Here is a 17,000-nt window from a genome sequence, read left to right as displayed (position 1 = left end):
CATCATCATTAACAGTGTGACTGAACTTTGGGAATCCAATACAAGATGGGCTAACTCTGTTTTTACAGGGCAAAATGGAAAGAGAAAGACCCGATACGCCCTTAGCAAGCAATGCCTAGCACAGCATAGACCATTTGTATAGATCAGTTCCCTTCGGTTCTACAAGTATTAGTGAGCATTTTTACTGGAACTGCCCTGGGAGCACAGAACAAGAACAGCCACATCGTGCTCAGAGCCCCAAGATTACATAGCAATCCACGGAGTTTGCAATGTAATTCCAGCTGAAACGTGAGAATGGCTGTGTACAAAGGACCAACGTAGCGTGAGAGGACCAGAAAGGGAGAAGAGACACAGGAGTGAAGTCAGCCATGTAGAGTCAAAGGTAACTCTGAAGACATTTCCTAGCAGTGCGAATGTCACTTGGTTTTGTAAGGGAAGTGCTGCATTGCGCAGCATTCCTACTAAAACACAACCCATACAAACTCCCAGCGCTCACTAGAAATCAGTGATGTTATTTAAGCTGCTACTAAACAGAATGGTGAGAATCTCGCCCTCTCATGTAATATAAATCTGAAAGTATCGTCTTAGGTCTCTCCAGCTCAACCCAGACAAATGTGTTTTGAATGAGTATACAATGCCAGTAGGTTTCTCAAAAACCTGGTGTTACACTGGTTGGTCAGCAGCACCTACCCAGGACACCAGCCCTGCGTTCTCCTCATGCAGAGCCCGTGCAGGGGTCCCAAGCATTCCCTTGGCCTCACCACAGCATAGCTGAAGTTTGAAAAGTAGCCAAAAAAGGATCACAACCCAGATTATACAGCCTGAAAAAATACAGAAACAGCAGTTTATTAAACACATGCTGCTTCTGGCTAAATGACTAAATGACACTTGAAGAGTAAAGACAAACATGTCTCCCTTATTCAGGAATACATGGAAATACATGAGCTCCTTGGAACAGAAGTTTTAGCTGTCCCTAATGCATATTTCACTATTCGATCCCATTTCCTTACCAAAATTCCAGTGCAAAGGACAGGATCAGATCAAAGGATGCCCATAGTTCTACACAAATAAGGACAACAATCACTAGATATACTGCACTGATCAAATTTGATTCAGAAAAGGTGACTTTAAGTGCACTGTCAGTTAAGAATCTCCTTTGTTCAATAAATACAATTCTTCCATCCAATTTCTAAGACAATATGGTAGCTGCAGATATTCATTAAATATATTTCCTGATATATTTTTCATTAATCACAGTGAATCGTGATCAATTATGATGCTTCAAATAAAAAATTACATGATTGTAATTTCATGTGGCTTAAATTTTTAAAACCGGAACTAGGTGTTAACATTAATACTTCATAGTGCTGAAAGGTCCTGCTACTGATTAGCTTGGCTTGAAAAAAAAAAAGAAAAGATAAATCACATCACTGGTGTTTTCTGATCCTCAAAAATTAAATAGGAAGTGAAAGTTTGAGACAAAGTAAGATGGAAGAAGGACATCACATAAATTGCTTTGTGGCTCAGAAGCAGCAGAAACACAAACACTGTGTGAACTTTATCTTACTGTGTGGGTGGCCTAATAAAAAATTAGAAGTAAAGAAAGGCGTATCGTCAGGAGACGTCCCCCGCTTCCCGCCGGCGGAAGCCCGAAGCCTTGCTGGGGCGGGGTGACAGCCGCCCCCCACTCCCACCCGGCGCTTGGGCCCTGTCTTTACACTTGTCATTTGCAAACCGTGCGGACGAGATAAGGGGCTGCTTTGCTTGCAGAGGTCTGCTTCCCCTGATAAACTTCTATCTCATCCATAACTAGATTTAAGATATGTAGGATACACTCGTCTTCAAAGCTGTCACCAGAAGGGAACTCTATCAATGACTTCAGCTTCCATACGCTCCAGATAAACTTTCCGGTTTAATCTGTGCCCTTTGTGACTCTTCAAGCTACCGTAACCATCAAAGCCTGAATACACTGCCGGATACAGGGTGCTCCAAATTAGATTCCATTCACCCTGCCAAACTTCAGGGCCTCGATTTACTGCAAATATGACAGCCGGTCAGATCTTACAAGGGTTTGAAGAATGAGAGGGAAGGAATTAGTTCTCTCTCCACCTCTGCCCCACCAGGCTCCTTGCTAAAGCAATACATTTTAAAACTTTCATAAACCTCAAACAGAAAAAAAAAATAGGATTATCCATTACCATGTCAGCTTAAGTGATAACATAAATATATATCACAGAACATCTGCCACTAAATCAGTGTTTATAGATGTCAGATCTCATTTATTATTAAAAAACCCCAAAAAACAAACACTTTAAAGCCTTGCTTATTATTTCACAAGAAATGACTGATTTCTAAACTGCAAGGTGGAGCTATTCTTTCTAATCTTTTTATACAGAGTAACTTCTATTATAAACTTCAGTCAAGAATAACATTAGATGGCATTTGCAAACACATTATTATTGCCTGAATTACTTCATACCAGTATGTACTCTAGAAAATCCAACCGATTTTCCCCATTGATTTTCCTCATCAATCCACATTGATTTTGCATGAAAGAAAATGGAGCATCTCGGAGCATCTCACTTTTCTCCTTACAGTAGAAAATGTACATCAAGGCATTATGTTCTGATATAAAAAAATAAAATATATAAAAGGGGTTTTTTTTTTTGAGTAATTTATAAAGAGTGCTTGTTATTCACAGATTTTAAAAGTCAGTGTCTGTGTTTGTAGTGCCGTGTTTGACTGACAGTGTCCGAGCTGTACAATCGTTTTGCTTTTGCATTTTGTAATTTAATTGGCTTTGTCCATTTTTTCCACTGTGTATCAGCTGCTTTAATAACTCTTAAGTCAGGCACTTGGGGATCAAATTACCAAATCATGGAATTATTTCTGACTACGCAATCTGTATCCTCTTAGGTACACATGAAAATCCGCTTGCAAAAGCCACTCATCTGCATCATTGCAAATTCACCTCTCCAATCTGACCTCTTCCTCCCTCTTCAGTCTCCAGTTATCAACAAATCAAGGCTATCATAATGTTTTGTTTTACAGGAGTTTCTGTTGGCCTGCTTCATTGTATGTGATTATGACTAGACAGTAATTTCATTTGAGAAACAGATAGCTAAAACATCTGGAAAATCCACACAGTTGTCAGCCCCGCGACATTCGATGCCCTCAAACATATGCCATGCAGATACAAAGCTGCACTTCTAAAGGAGACGTACTTTAAAATGTGAACACTGAGCACACCCTGAGTTTGATCTCTGCCAGTTCCCCATCTTTTAAATCAAACAACCTCTTAAAGATCGCTGTGGTGGGTTATATATACGTGATTCACAGGCGTGCTCTCAGGAGGTCACTGGAAAGGTTGGCATTTCACAAAGTGCTACAGTGCCGTAGTCAGCCGTTACATTCTCCCACCAACATACAAGCTAATTTGATTAAAGGTAGAAGATCAATCAAACTCTATTGCCTCAGAAAGATTAATTACCTCAGCACTTTCTGAGTTAATTATTAGTGTTCAGCCGTGGGGATAGAGAAACCCAATACAGTAGAAGTAAAGGGACCCAACGGGCAGATGTGGTAGACTGGGATGTGTTTAAGCCCAAGATTTATTATCTTTAACTAATGACAGTCTCTTTCTTTTTTTACTCAAATTAGACCTAAGTGTTACAGTGTGTTTAGAACTCAGCAACAACCGAATTAAAATACTACTGCTACATTTAAGCCTTATTGTGGAACTAAAAGCATGCAAGAAGAGAAAACACTCCAAAATCCTAAAACACCTTTAAAAAAAAACCAACTCATATCTGCCAGCAAGCACTCCTGAGCCCCAGTTTTTGGACAGGGGATGAGAGACTTAAGACCTTGTAGATATACTTTTTCTTGCACCCCAGAATGAGGCCAGAGGTCCAGCTGCCAGAGCACTCTTACTGATGAAGCTTAAACTCTCTGTGGAGTTCCTGATTACTAGACCAGTCAGAGGGGCAACACATGCAGCCCTTTCCCCAGGGAAAAGGAGCTTCCCATCTGCAGCTGGGCCATCCACATGCAGCACCAATCTTTCCTTCTTCACTGACAACTTCAATGAGATTTTGCATGACCAAGATAGGAAAGGGACCTCTTGGACCTCACAGACAAGATTTACTGCTGTTAAAGGGTAATTTATTTGCCCCTCATAAATTTATCGAGCCTCTCCTTAAAATCAACTAGCATCCTCATTCCCCACTTCTGTCCTTCCTCACTGGTATTGGTTAAAATCCCCAAATCTGCCTCTGCTGGTTACAGATAGCACCACTTCATCTGCTTGTGAAGCAACCCAGTGCCTTTGCCGCTATTACTTGAGAGCAGTTCTAATCCCCAGCCAGCCTCTACCTTGCAGTTTAAACAAGCCAATATTAATTCCTTTTTCTGTATGTAGGCATTCCGTTCCCTTGTTATTAATAATGTTTCTTTACACCTTTCTTCTCAAGTGAGTTCACCTTTCTTTAGTGTGGAAAGCCAGTGCTATTCATGATAGGCCAGTTGTGGTATCATCAATGCCTTGGGGTTTTTTCCTCTTTCTTCTTTTTTTCTTTCTCTGTACCAGAAGTAACCCAGCATTTAAGGTACTGGTGATTTATAGTTCATCTTTGTAATACCCACTTGCTTTTTTCTTTATGTCATTTTCAGCTGGTGATTTATATACTAGTTACATACACCCGTTCCTATGAGAAAGACTCTCGACTATTAGATTTCATCCCACTGCTATTACTCCAAATCCTTAGCTAAATCCAATTCTTGTGTCATACACACCTCCTCCTCTATATTTTCAGTGATGCCTGGCTTTGAGATAGCAGAATATTTCATTGACACGCTCCTGCTTTTGAATGCCAAACTCATTAAGAAAGATAATGATGGAGATTTTCCCAATCTTGTATTAATCTGTGTCTTTTCCTTCTTAATTACTAATGCTCCACCTTAATGTCATAATAATAGTTATTAATACTTAAATCTATATAGACTGACTATACGTGAATTCCCCAATATTAAAAATACATATTACTGAAGTGAGATAATAGAGCTAATCTAATACTATTCTTAGGAAACCTATGATACCAACTTATTGTCTCATGTTTATTTTTGTTTCTTTCTTGTAAATGTTTTCCAGTAGTGAAGCCGATGGAGCACATTTTTTTTTCCTTGACACCTTGTCTCTTAGAATTATGGAAAAAAAAAGGAAAACATTATCAGTTTTGATATCCTGGGAGGAAGATTATCTCCTCTCCTCCACATGAATGCACTGAACCCGCTTTGACTTTTAGTTCCATTATCATCATTCTTCATCAGCCTGTCTTTGCTCTCATCAACATCACCCTTATCAAAAATTAAGGCAAGGTGAAAGTGTTCTTTTAATTTTCAGGAAGAAATATACGCTATCTTTAATCATGAACAGATGTCATCCTTGCTGCAAACCTCCTTCTTATGTAGCTAAATACCACGGATTACAGACTTAATTCTTCTCAAGGCTAATTCTCTTGAAGTCTGATGATCACTTAAAGCCAGCATAAGCTTTGTCCCAGGTACTCATTCACTCATCTGCTGCCCACAAGTAGTGCCTCATGTAGCAAATGGAACTGGGGAATTGATCTGTTTAAACAGAATTACACCCCCTTCTAGATCAGGTTGAACCCAAATGAATCCTTCAATCCAGTTCACCCAAGCAGCTCTACGAATGCGGGTCCTGCCGCAAGAGAAGGTGCTGTTAGGAGACACAAACAAGGAGCCATAGACACCTCTGGCAACACCAGCTCCAAGTGACCATGATGTCACAGCTCATACCCTCTCACCTTTCAGCCACCTTTTCCTCAGCAATACACCTCCTGATTTTCAAGACATCTTTCCTGGCTTATTAGTCACTAATTCATGTTAAATATCCTCATGGAGACCCCTTCTCCTCAAGACACCAGTTTTCTCCTAGCCAAAACCCTGAAATCACAGTGTGATTTGACCCATTAACGAGTCCTTTTCAACTACCTTTACTTATACTTCCATTTTGTTTATATAAAATTTAATTGCAGATTCATTTTTTCTGGCACTCCCCCCCTCCAGAGTTCCAATCATATTTCTCGTCTCTGCCCAGTTTCTTAGCTGAACTGGATGTGGTCTATTTTATCCAAATACGAAAAATAATTTTATTTCCTACAGTAAAAAAAGAAACAAATCAGATTTTTTTTGACACGGCTATAATAAAAATAAGTGAAGCATGAAAAATTGTCATTAATATGTTACACATGTATTCAATAACCAAGTATAACTGGGGTTAATATGTACCTTTCAACCCCTTCGGTCAACATCGCAGCTCACAGCCACTAAGTGGGTACCTCCAAGAGGCAGTTTGCTAGAGAAGCTTACCCAAAGAGAACTTGTTGTTACTTTTTGTATACGTTTGTGGTGTGTGCAGTGTGCATTCAAACATAATACAGGGGGAAAAATGAGAAAAAGATGAAAGGAAATAAAAAAGTGACATGGTTAAAATCCTTTGCATAGGGAGTTACTGGAGCATCCTTGTTTGTATGAGCAATTTATGAGCAGAAAATATATGGGGAGTGCACACATTAGTGCTGTTACTTAAGGGTAACATGCTCTCAAACCTACATGCTTTTTTATACTACTATTTACTTAGTCCGACAGTTTATTGGCGCCTCTTCCTTATGACGCTTCTACTGCACTGCTCATTATGCCTTTTTGAGGAGGCAACTACAGAGAAGACAAATCATTTTAAACAGCCTATTTCTAATTTTAATTAGTACAGTCAATTAATTTTAAAGGTGTACAGATAAATTGCTCCTAGCTTTCTAACCACTATATTCTTATTCTTTCCCCCTTGCTTCAGTACTATATTGGATGTGAGTCTGTAAGGCTTCCTCTCACCGCTATTTCTCAGCTTTTGTTATTTTAAGTTATGCTCAATGATTTTTCAATGATTTGTGATATATGCTTGGTTAATAAATAGAAATTTTCCACAACATAATAATTTCCAATATTAGAGAAACCAATGGAACCTAAGGACTGTATTCAGGAAAAACAAGAGGGAGAAAACACATTTGAATGTACACTGAGTGATGTGGCATCTGTCATCAGCTTTCATAAGCCACTGTCTCGGTAGGCTCTAGAAGTTATTGAAGTTGTTTCATCCCAACTCTATGTCTCCTTGATAGGAAAAAGTTGAGCTAAATCACCATCAGATGATTAATCAGGCTTCATGTTTTAGACAATGTTTCAGATTAAGGCAGGTCAGATATTAAAGATCTTGAGACACTGTGGAGGCCATGCTTGTTCTGTTGTATGAATTTTACCCAGATCATCTGACCATATTCCTGTCTCTTTTCACATTAACATGTTGGTCCGTGATACAAGAATTGAAATGCTTTGAATCTATCATGCCACTCCAAATTAGATGAAAAAACCCAACAATCAAAAATCTAGCAGCACGTTTGTAGAGGTAACTACTGATTCAGAATGGTTTTCACTATTTTACTACTGACTACACATCATGCATGCACAAGTGAAAAAAAAAAAGAACCTTAGCCAGAACTCCTTCACAGACCAGCACACAAGATATTCAGGTTGCTCTTTTCCTACTTTTGCAGGAGTATACTGAATAAAAATATGCCGTGTGTCTTCCCCTACTTATTTTACTTAGAGGTCTGAGGACACACAACAGGCATCTATTTATATTGGCTTTTTTCCTGCCACTAGATGCTGCCATTAATGTAAGCATAAAACACTAAAAAGGACTGCAAACTACGCTTTCCGCACTGTAAGCACCATACTATATTGTGTCAATTAAACTGTTTCAATAAGATACAAGGCAGAAGGGCAAAAAACCTTCACATAACATAAATGCTAATTAAACTGTGATTTCAAGTTTAAAACTGAACTGTCAGGTAATTAGACAGGTGATTAAACTTCCTTCAACTTCACACTTGAAAAGACATCAGATGTCTGCTTAGTCTCCACACAGTGATATGTGTCGAAGATATTCAGATGTCAAAGCTGTATTACTTTTAGGGGAACACTCCACAAGAGTCACGATCCAGATTTCTTCTGAAATTGCAAAACCTGGCCTCAAAGAGCCCTGGCAAATCCAAAACCTGAGCCACTGTGTAAAGGACAAGACAATATCCGCATGCCTGTTCTAACAGCTCCTTGTGCACCAGGTCCTGTCCCATGCTTGCTGCATGAAAGGACTGATTTTACGTGCATCATTCTCACGTCAGTAAAGCTTAAGCATCAGGATTACAAACAGAACTGAAAAGGAACTTCAGATCATAAGTATGCACAGGAAAAGCAGCAAACACAATATATTGTCTTTCTTGGGATTTATCTGTAGCCCTTTAAAGCCTCGTTCTGTGAAGAATTCAGTTTGACTGCCTAGAATATTCTTAAGGGTATATTAGAGCCTCAAATATCTAAACACAAACAAAAGCAAATGATGAATAATGTTTTCAACACAACACCCAGACCCTCAGATGGCTCTTGTAAGCTGTCTATCAGGCTCAGAAAAAATTATATTCTGGCGTTATTTCAGGAACCATCTAACTCTACCAATTTAAGAAGTCTGAAACTGAGGTTTCCCCAGTTAGTAACTCATGAACCAAAAGAAAGAGGAGAGACCTCCTCCATGCAGACAAGGCCCCCAGACTCCAGTCTCGGGCAGCACAAGGCAAAGGCAGGAGTGCAATTTCCAAAAGCCAGGCTGGATTTGTCAGAGCCAGCTCAGAGTCAGAGGTAATGCTCTCTGCTGGATGCTGTATTTGCCAGCACAGAGATGTAACTATCTTCTCACAGAGCTATTTCAAGTGCACAGGACTTACTAATTCATTCTTCATGATACACTGGAGCAGCTGAAATACACCTTTTGGGCCAAGTTTTGCCCAGAACAGATGTATTTTCAAATCACTTATTAGGCCGCTAACAAGGCCTTAGAGGCTTACACACATTCAGGTGCCTCTTTATCAATGGCACGGTTCAATTTAATCCAGATAAAGAGCCCCTGGACAATTAACAATTGACTGAAGTACAGTGGAGTCTCTAGCTGGCTATCACATCACGGCAGAGACAGCAGTACCAGTACCCATTGCTCTGGCCGAGCCCTGAGCTTGCTTTGATTTTGCCTCTTCTCAGCATCATACAAAACCAGTGGTAACAGCAGAAGTAAGATGAGAAACTCTTTTGGGACTATTACTACGCGCCATTGGTGCTCTCAAAGGACAAATCAAGAAACCCTTATTTCTGGAGCCTGTGGAGTGTTCACAGACCTACTCATCGCCCAGAAGTTCCTCCTGTTGGGCAGGAAAACACATGGAAAAACATAACCCCCTCTTCAGCACTGTATTTATGACTGTAAGGGCAACAGCATTAAACTCATCAGAAAGCTCCTCTGCGTATAGTGCAACAGACCTGTAAAAATACCAGGTCATCCATAAACCTGTAACAGCTCAAGAGTGTTTTATTCCAGCGGTCAGCCTTTGTGTTTTTAGAAGTAGAGGGCTTCTTTGATCACATTAAAAATCAGTGTTCGGTTTTAATAATTGCCTGAAAAAGAAGCCTGCTTTTGACACTCAGATGATTTAACAACTAAGATGACCAGAGTTCATCACTTACTGGATTCCGGGTCCGAGTTGCCATCTCCTTCTGTCCGGCTGTTGGGTGATGCTTGCTCATAGTACTCCTCCTGGGGAAAGCCAAGGGGCAAGGGGTGCGACGTGCTGGCCCCGCTCGGGGGCTCGTGGTCTCCAAGCCCACTGTCACTGCAGCTTTCCTGGGAGCCATCTGGTAGGTGAAACGTGACACGGCGCTGAGGCTACAAGGAAGGAAGAAAATTATATGGTTTCCACTACAGTATCAGTAATTGCTTAATGCAACCAATTTAGGAAATGTATTATTTCAGTTATCTGCTGAAGACGCATTATCTGGAGTTGTGCACAATTTCAGGCTTTCATGAACAGGCAGCCTGCTTTCAAACCCGCTTCACCTGACAGCGCCGCTTTCTTCTATTTTTTAAAAATGTAAGCCCTGATGCAAAATGAAAGACACCTCAAACTAAAGAGATTCTGTCAGACTTCACAAGTCTTTGGATGCCTTTTGTATATTGACTTGGAGATTTCAATCACTTTTTGAGGCTCAATTTATTTCACTGCTCAGTTTTCCAGTTTTCAAAAAACATTTTCTTTCCCATTAAAAGCTCTTCCACACTTTCGGGCCTAAAAAATGTGACACACTTCTAACGTTGCTAGATTCTTCTAAGGCAGAGAAAGAACAAACAATAACAAGCCTTATGTATTGAAAACAATTTTAATAGATTTTGCACATCCGTTAAACTAATGAATTGGAAGTGGATTCTACTGCTCTCCTTCAGACATTTCATTACAACCCCTTTGATTTCCGTTACCCCACAGACCTCTATCTTAACTGTAAAAGGCGGGAAACAGAGGGTGGAGGAAGGAAGGCCTCACAGAACGGCTGTTGAAGGAAGGGCCAGGTGAACGAAGCACCAGGAAGAGCACAACATTCTCATTAACCAAGTGATTCTGCCTGTTTTAGGAGATGAATAACTGCACTTTAAACCTGTCCCAGTATTAGGAGGAAATACGAACAAAGAAATAAGGAGCTCTCCTGCTCATTACTGTGTGTATTGGAAACATGAAGATTCAAAAGAAACCCCAAAATAACAATTTAAAGTGTACTTAGCATGATGTTACTCAAAATTCCATCTGAAAGGAAGCATCAAACTTTCCAGACCAGTTGCTGGGATGAGCAATGCCAGAGATCAGATTTTTGATGCAATTATGCAAACACCACTCCCCTCCCCCCAAAAAAACACACAAAAAAAAAAAGAAAAAAATGAAGCTTATACTCTGTTTATAATCTTATAACCCAACAAGTCTTGTTAGAGGTCCCTAGACATTTGACTCCTGTAGGTGATGGTGTTGAACACCAACCATTATATTAAGTTTTTGCAAAAACGTTTAGTTCCTCTATATTTAAAAATCTCTTTTTCTCACTGTGACACTATTACATATGCCCACAGACAGCTGCTGCACAGTGTGGTACAGCCAAGGAAATGGCAAGATCAACCTCACCTATGCAACTCCTGACAGATGTGAGTGAAAAGTCTTCTTAAAAGCTACCAGCAAGAAATTTGCGGCTTTCCCAGAAAATCTGTCTTACTGCTTCACCAATACTAATGGAGAGGTTTTCTTCTCATGTCTAACCTGCCTCTTTCTTGTTACAAAATAAATCACTCGCACAGTCCCATCCATCATGGTCTGGTTATTCCCACTCATCTTTCTGGCATTTGGCACTTCAGTCTACTTCAGAATAAACAGACCTTATTATTTCAATCTGTCGTGTGCCTTCCGATATCTCTTACTGCTCCCCGCCGCACACGTGCTCACACATGCTTCCCCGTGCTCTGCTCAGAACTCGTTACGCAGCTTCAGCTGAGATCTTTACAGTGTGGAGTGGAGCAGAAGGATTATTTCATGTCTCCTGCAGGCTCCACTGCTGCTTTGTCTTTTTCACAGCAGTGTAACACATTTTCTTTGCCAGCCACCATAGTGCCCAGCTCCTTTTCTAACGACCTTTTGCTAGTTGTCCCCTTTATAGTTGGTGCTGTTGATTGCTGGAGCCTAAGTGCGGCAGTCTGCATTTATTCTTCTTGCCATTCTGTTTTTGCAGGTGATTTTGTCTCTCTATCATCAAGTACACCCTGCCTTCCAGTCCTGCCTTCCTGTTTACCGAATTTGCAGGTTTAAAATTCTCCTTCATAAGAAAATCTTTCAGAAAAATTGGAACAGATCAAGCCAAAAAATCAGTTGAGGAGCTCTGAAAACCTGAATATAGAACAACTTCCCACCACACAGGAAGGAAAAGGGAGAAGACTTCCCTCTCTTCACTGCATGAGATGCCATACAGCCCACTGGAAAAAAAAAAAAATCAGCTGGTGAAAGGTTCACAGCTGACACCACCGTCCCTATCCCCCATTTTTGGTGTCACAAGAAGAATCTTATTTATCCATTTAACCCTGCAGTAAGCTGTCTGGAAGATGTCTGGGACATTGGTCCTACTCATCTCACCAGCTGCTTCACCCTTTTCCCACCCCCGACAGGAGTGTCTCTGCACAGTCTAAAACCTAGATGGATTCACAAAAATTATTGATGTGATTTATCCTATTCTATTGATATTCTCATATGATTTATCCTTATCCTATTCGACTTCTTAACTGGCAATTGCCCCTCAGAGCCCTATTCATACCACCAGTCTCAGTTGACTCTTACCTGAAAGTCCAAATAACTAAAGTTTTGTCAAGTTGATACAGCAAAAATATTCCTGCAATGTTTCTGATTTACTCCCTGCATACAAAACCATGCCAATCCTGCAGAGCCCTATAGCTGTGGATGGGGAAATGGGATATGCCATTTCTTCTGTCTCAAATGAGATGGAAATATCCTCATAGTATCTATGAAAAGTCAAACTTTGTTGCATGAACTGTTTGCCTGAGTTTTTGAGGTTTACTGCCTTTCTGCTCTCTCCCCTTGTGCATGCCTGTTGTACCCTCTTACCTCCATGCTACCAGTGAATCATAGAATGGTCTGGGTTGGAAGGGACCCTAAGGATCATAGAGTTCCAACCCCCCGCCAGAGGCAGGGCCCCAACCTCCAGGCCTGGATCTGTACAAGGTTGCCCAGGGCCCCATCCAACCTGGCGCTGAACACCTCCAGGGACGGGGCATCCACCCCCTCTCTGGGCAGCCTGTTCCAGCACCTCACCACTCTCTCTGTAAAAAAACCTTCCTCCTAATATCCAATTTAAACCTTCCTTCAGCTTCAATCCATTCCCCCTTGTCCTGCCATTATGTTAAGAATAAAGTATTCTTAAAACATTACCAGCCCAAGTTTCAGTGTTAGGTACCAGCAGTAGTTTTGCAAACGGCTGGGAACACAATGGTTATTGCTATGCCCAACTGGGACTTGCTATGTTAAACAAAACAATACTTCTGTTCATGGTTTGTCATCAAAACACTGCAGCCATTGTTCAGCAGTAAAGGAGACCAGAAAGTCACCGAGGTTTTTTTAACTACCTGTCCCAGAGAGAACAAACAGAAGCCATACCCCGAGCAAAATTAAAAATCTCACTAGCCAACCCCCACATTCAGCAACAGATTGCAAGTATTTAGTTGAATAATTTGAGGTGTTATTAGTAGGAAACATAAACCCCGTATGATTTCAAGTAAACTGGTGTCAGCTAAAGGCTGGTGATGTTTAATTTGATAGTGTTCCTGAGTGTGTCACACCTGGTGATGCCGATGACAGAGCACCTTCTGAACAATTTATCAAGATGAAAAAAAATCCCAGCCCTTTTGCTACACGGCAGCGCTGCCATTTTCTTAATTCATGCAGGCATCAGACAATGATCTGGAACAAGTAATTCTAATAAAATTTTGCCAAAAGCTGGGACTTATCTTCTGTCACAATTATTTTGGAAATTTCCTCCTTGAGGCATTTAAATTTCAATTTATAAGATTACAAAATATCCTCAGACTCCAGCTGCTTTTCTATTTATCTCCAAAGGGAGTTAGCACCGATAGTAATAGAATAACAAGGATTATGGTTTGTTTTATTTATTTGACTGACTGTTAGTATATTTTTTTCAAGAAGAGAGAAACGCAAGCAAGCCCATTATCTATTCTTAGTGGATTCTGAAAGCGCTGATGTAGGAACTTGTAATACAGACAATTAGACTGATAGGGGAAAATGAAGTGAAAATTTAAGGAAAACCGTACGGTAACACATCGTTCCTCTGACATATTTAACAATATTAAATTACTCTTTATTGGTATGAAAAAAAAGAATTTTGCTTCCAGAGATGTCACGAACTGAGACACAAATTCTGTCAGAGGTCTCATACGGCATCCAAAAAAGAACTGCTTCTTGTAATAGCAGTGTGTGTCTGGAGGGATCAAATTATCTCAGAAAACCACAAACCTTTTACTCTCATTATTGAAATTTATATGAAGACTGATCAAAGCCCCAAACTATTCTGTGTTCAATCTTTCACTACAATAATTAGACTGTGGCAGTGGGAATAATAAAAGATGAGTCTAAGTAAATAGCTTTGGATACATTGAAGGGATGATTTCTGGAATTATACACCAGGGGTTAGCCAATTTATAATCAAAAACTGAAAAAAAAGGTAATAGAAAAAGCAGCGGATATCAACTGAGGAACATTAAACTATTAACCTTATTATCTTCATTCATTGAAGCAAATTAATATCCTTTTAAAAGGATATAATAAAGAAAAAATATCACTGTTTAATTTATGCTGAATTAATTATATTATTTAGACGATAATGCTGATCTAAACCAGACCTTATTTAGGAGATGCTGCGAGACAGTAAACGACTAGAACTACTTCAACATCTTTCTTTACTATTAGCAGCTAGCGAATAAAGAAGTAGTCAAAAATAGTTGTTAATAATACTAATTTTCTCAGTTGCTTATGGCTTTCAAATGCTAGGAAGGTATGAAATATACGCCTTAAATAACCAGACAACAACTGTCTTCAGTTATGACCAGTACTGTTCAGTTGTCAAAGAAAATTCGTAATCAAGCTGCAATTTCCAGCTCATGTCTTTATATACTCAACTATCTCGTTTTGTTCCAAAGCGAGAATCCTTTGTTCCATGTGCTTTGATAGACACACAGAGGACCCAGCTACTATCAATGTAAAATTCTCAGAATAACATGAAAACAAACAGCTTAAAAGGATCCGACCGCAAACCCAATGGGAAACGTGTCTTTGTGCTGAGACTCAAGAAAGGAAAGCCAGGATTTTTATTTTCTCCTTCCCTAAACTTAGTAGCATATAGCATGATTATGAGGGCCCAAAGAGTTTCTATCAGTTGTTTTATAAGTCTGTATTTGACATACTTAATGCAGCTCAGAGCATTAATCTAAGACTTTACTATGCTATTGGGATGACTTTGCAATGGCAAAATGCATGGGTTTTCACTCAAATTGGAATAACTTCTGAATTTTAACCAAGGATGATTTGTGTTTTCTTCTGGAGCATCTATGAAGGTGCTGAACACTCTGGGTCAGCATTATTACACCCAACTAGAAACACTTCACTAGTAACAAAACATTCTTGGAATCACCTTTTCTGATTCAGTAGTTGCTTTGTTTTGTTTTGTTGTGGTTTTTAATTTCTGCAGTGATCCCACACAGGACTGGGGCTTTTTTAAACAGCAAAATGAAGGGCCTGTGTCTGGGGCGGGAGGCAGGAAGTAGTGTGTGTCACTACCATGCCGATTTGACCAGTCCAAGCTTAGCAGACATTAAAATCCCTATTTTCTCATCTGACATGCAAAAGCAACACCCCCTGATTATTGCCAACACTATTAGCATTATTTGTCATCTCATACTGATGGAGCTTGTTGGACAAGCCCTTCTTTTTATTGAACAAATTCAGCTGTATTGGTTACTGTCCTGTCTTTATTGATTGCAACTCCTTCAGTTCTGGTATGTTTGTCAAATCAAACAGATCTACTGTTTTCCCAGTTTACCATATTTATCCTTATAAATATTAGTGAATCATCACCTTTTCAGATATTTAAAATTTCAGAAATGCAATATAACCCTTCCCACATTCTTGTTATAAATTTATCCAGTCCTCCTGATTTAATATCCTTAGCATTAATAACTGATATCTCTCATTCTCACTAATTACTAATGGAAAACACAGCAACCTTCTAAAGAAAAGAAAGCTCTGATAAATAATTTTACCTTTCCTCACAGTGATTAATGACTGAACTGCTTCAGAGGGGTATATGTAAACAGGCGTAGGCTCTCACTTATTATTGATTTAACTCCTCCCACTTTATTAATTTATTTAGATGCAGGAAGCATAATCCAATCATTTCAAAGAGACAAGTAAAGGCTTGGCTGACTGCTCAGACAAACGCAAATACAATATGAATAATTACCGTAGGCAAATCTGTAGTTTCTCCATGGAAGAATTACTGCCTCCACAGCAAAACAGTGGAATGGACTGTGCCCCTCTGCCTGCTCAAATGGAAATTACTTAGAACTGTCAGAGCCTGGAGTTGGATTCATTCACACAAATGATGAAAAGTAATCCTGCAAGACTGTCTTCTAACTCTACTCTGCTCACTTACTTGAGGTGCCTTATTAAAACCATACTTAATGCCACTACAGGCATTTCTTGCTGGTACATAAAACTGCACCTAACAGATAAGCAAAAATATCATCTATTTCAGACATTAGTTATCCAAGAGAGTAATTTTGGGAAACCCTTTTTCACGTGGGTAAGCAACAGGTTTTTTTAACACCACCTGCTTTTAGAAGCAAATTTTCACTGATGCCATTTTTCACTGAGGTAACGAGCTGATACTCCAACCTTCCTCCTGCAGCACAGAGGTCAGGGAACAAGCTCATTAACCAAACTGTCCCTGAACAAAAATGTTATAAACCTGGAACCTCACAACTTTCTGGTTAACAGCCCCAGTGGGTATTTCTTTTCAGACTCATCTTCGTTGCAACAGAGTACATCTCATGAGACGTTTCCCAGCCACATCTAACAATTAAATTGCATTTTCTGAGCTTCTTGAAATAACAACAAAGAACTGAAATAAAAAAAGAAAATAAAACTGAAAATAACATTTAAAGCATGTCAAACATTTTATTTAGCTTTTGAAAGGCAGTTATTGTATGCTAACTAGATGTCAAAATGATAGCTGAAAGCATGCTTTTTAAAGTTTAATTCATGTAAGTCTTCAATTTGACATGTGATTAAATAAAAATTACACATGAAAGTTGCACTATGGTTGTGCTGCTGCTGAGGTTGAGAAATAGGAAAGTCTCAATTTTGATTTTTTTTAATATGTTCTTCACTTTCCAGGTTATTATCTGTGATGTTATTATCTTGAATGCT

General features: G+C 39.5%; 1 protein-coding gene across 1 annotated transcript in view; it reads right to left on the bottom strand.

The window, feature by feature from the left end:
- Positions 1-17,000, bottom strand: part of PCDH11X (protocadherin 11 X-linked) — a gene marked incomplete at both ends in the record, with an annotated part of 440,301 nt that overhangs the window by 124,377 nt on the left and 298,924 nt on the right. The window contains one exon of the mRNA XM_084269104.1: positions 9,649-9,847. Coding sequence (XP_084125230.1) covers positions 9,649-9,847 — 199 coding nt within the window. The remainder of the gene's footprint in view (positions 1-9,648; positions 9,848-17,000) is intronic.

Source organism: Gallinula chloropus, assembly GCF_964237585.1.
Source record: "Gallinula chloropus genome assembly, chromosome: 11".
In the NCBI taxonomy this organism is placed as follows: Eukaryota; Metazoa; Chordata; class Aves; order Gruiformes; family Rallidae; genus Gallinula; species Gallinula chloropus.
The sequence above is the reverse complement of the archived record's forward strand: the minus strand, read 5'-3'. Positions and strand labels throughout refer to the sequence as shown.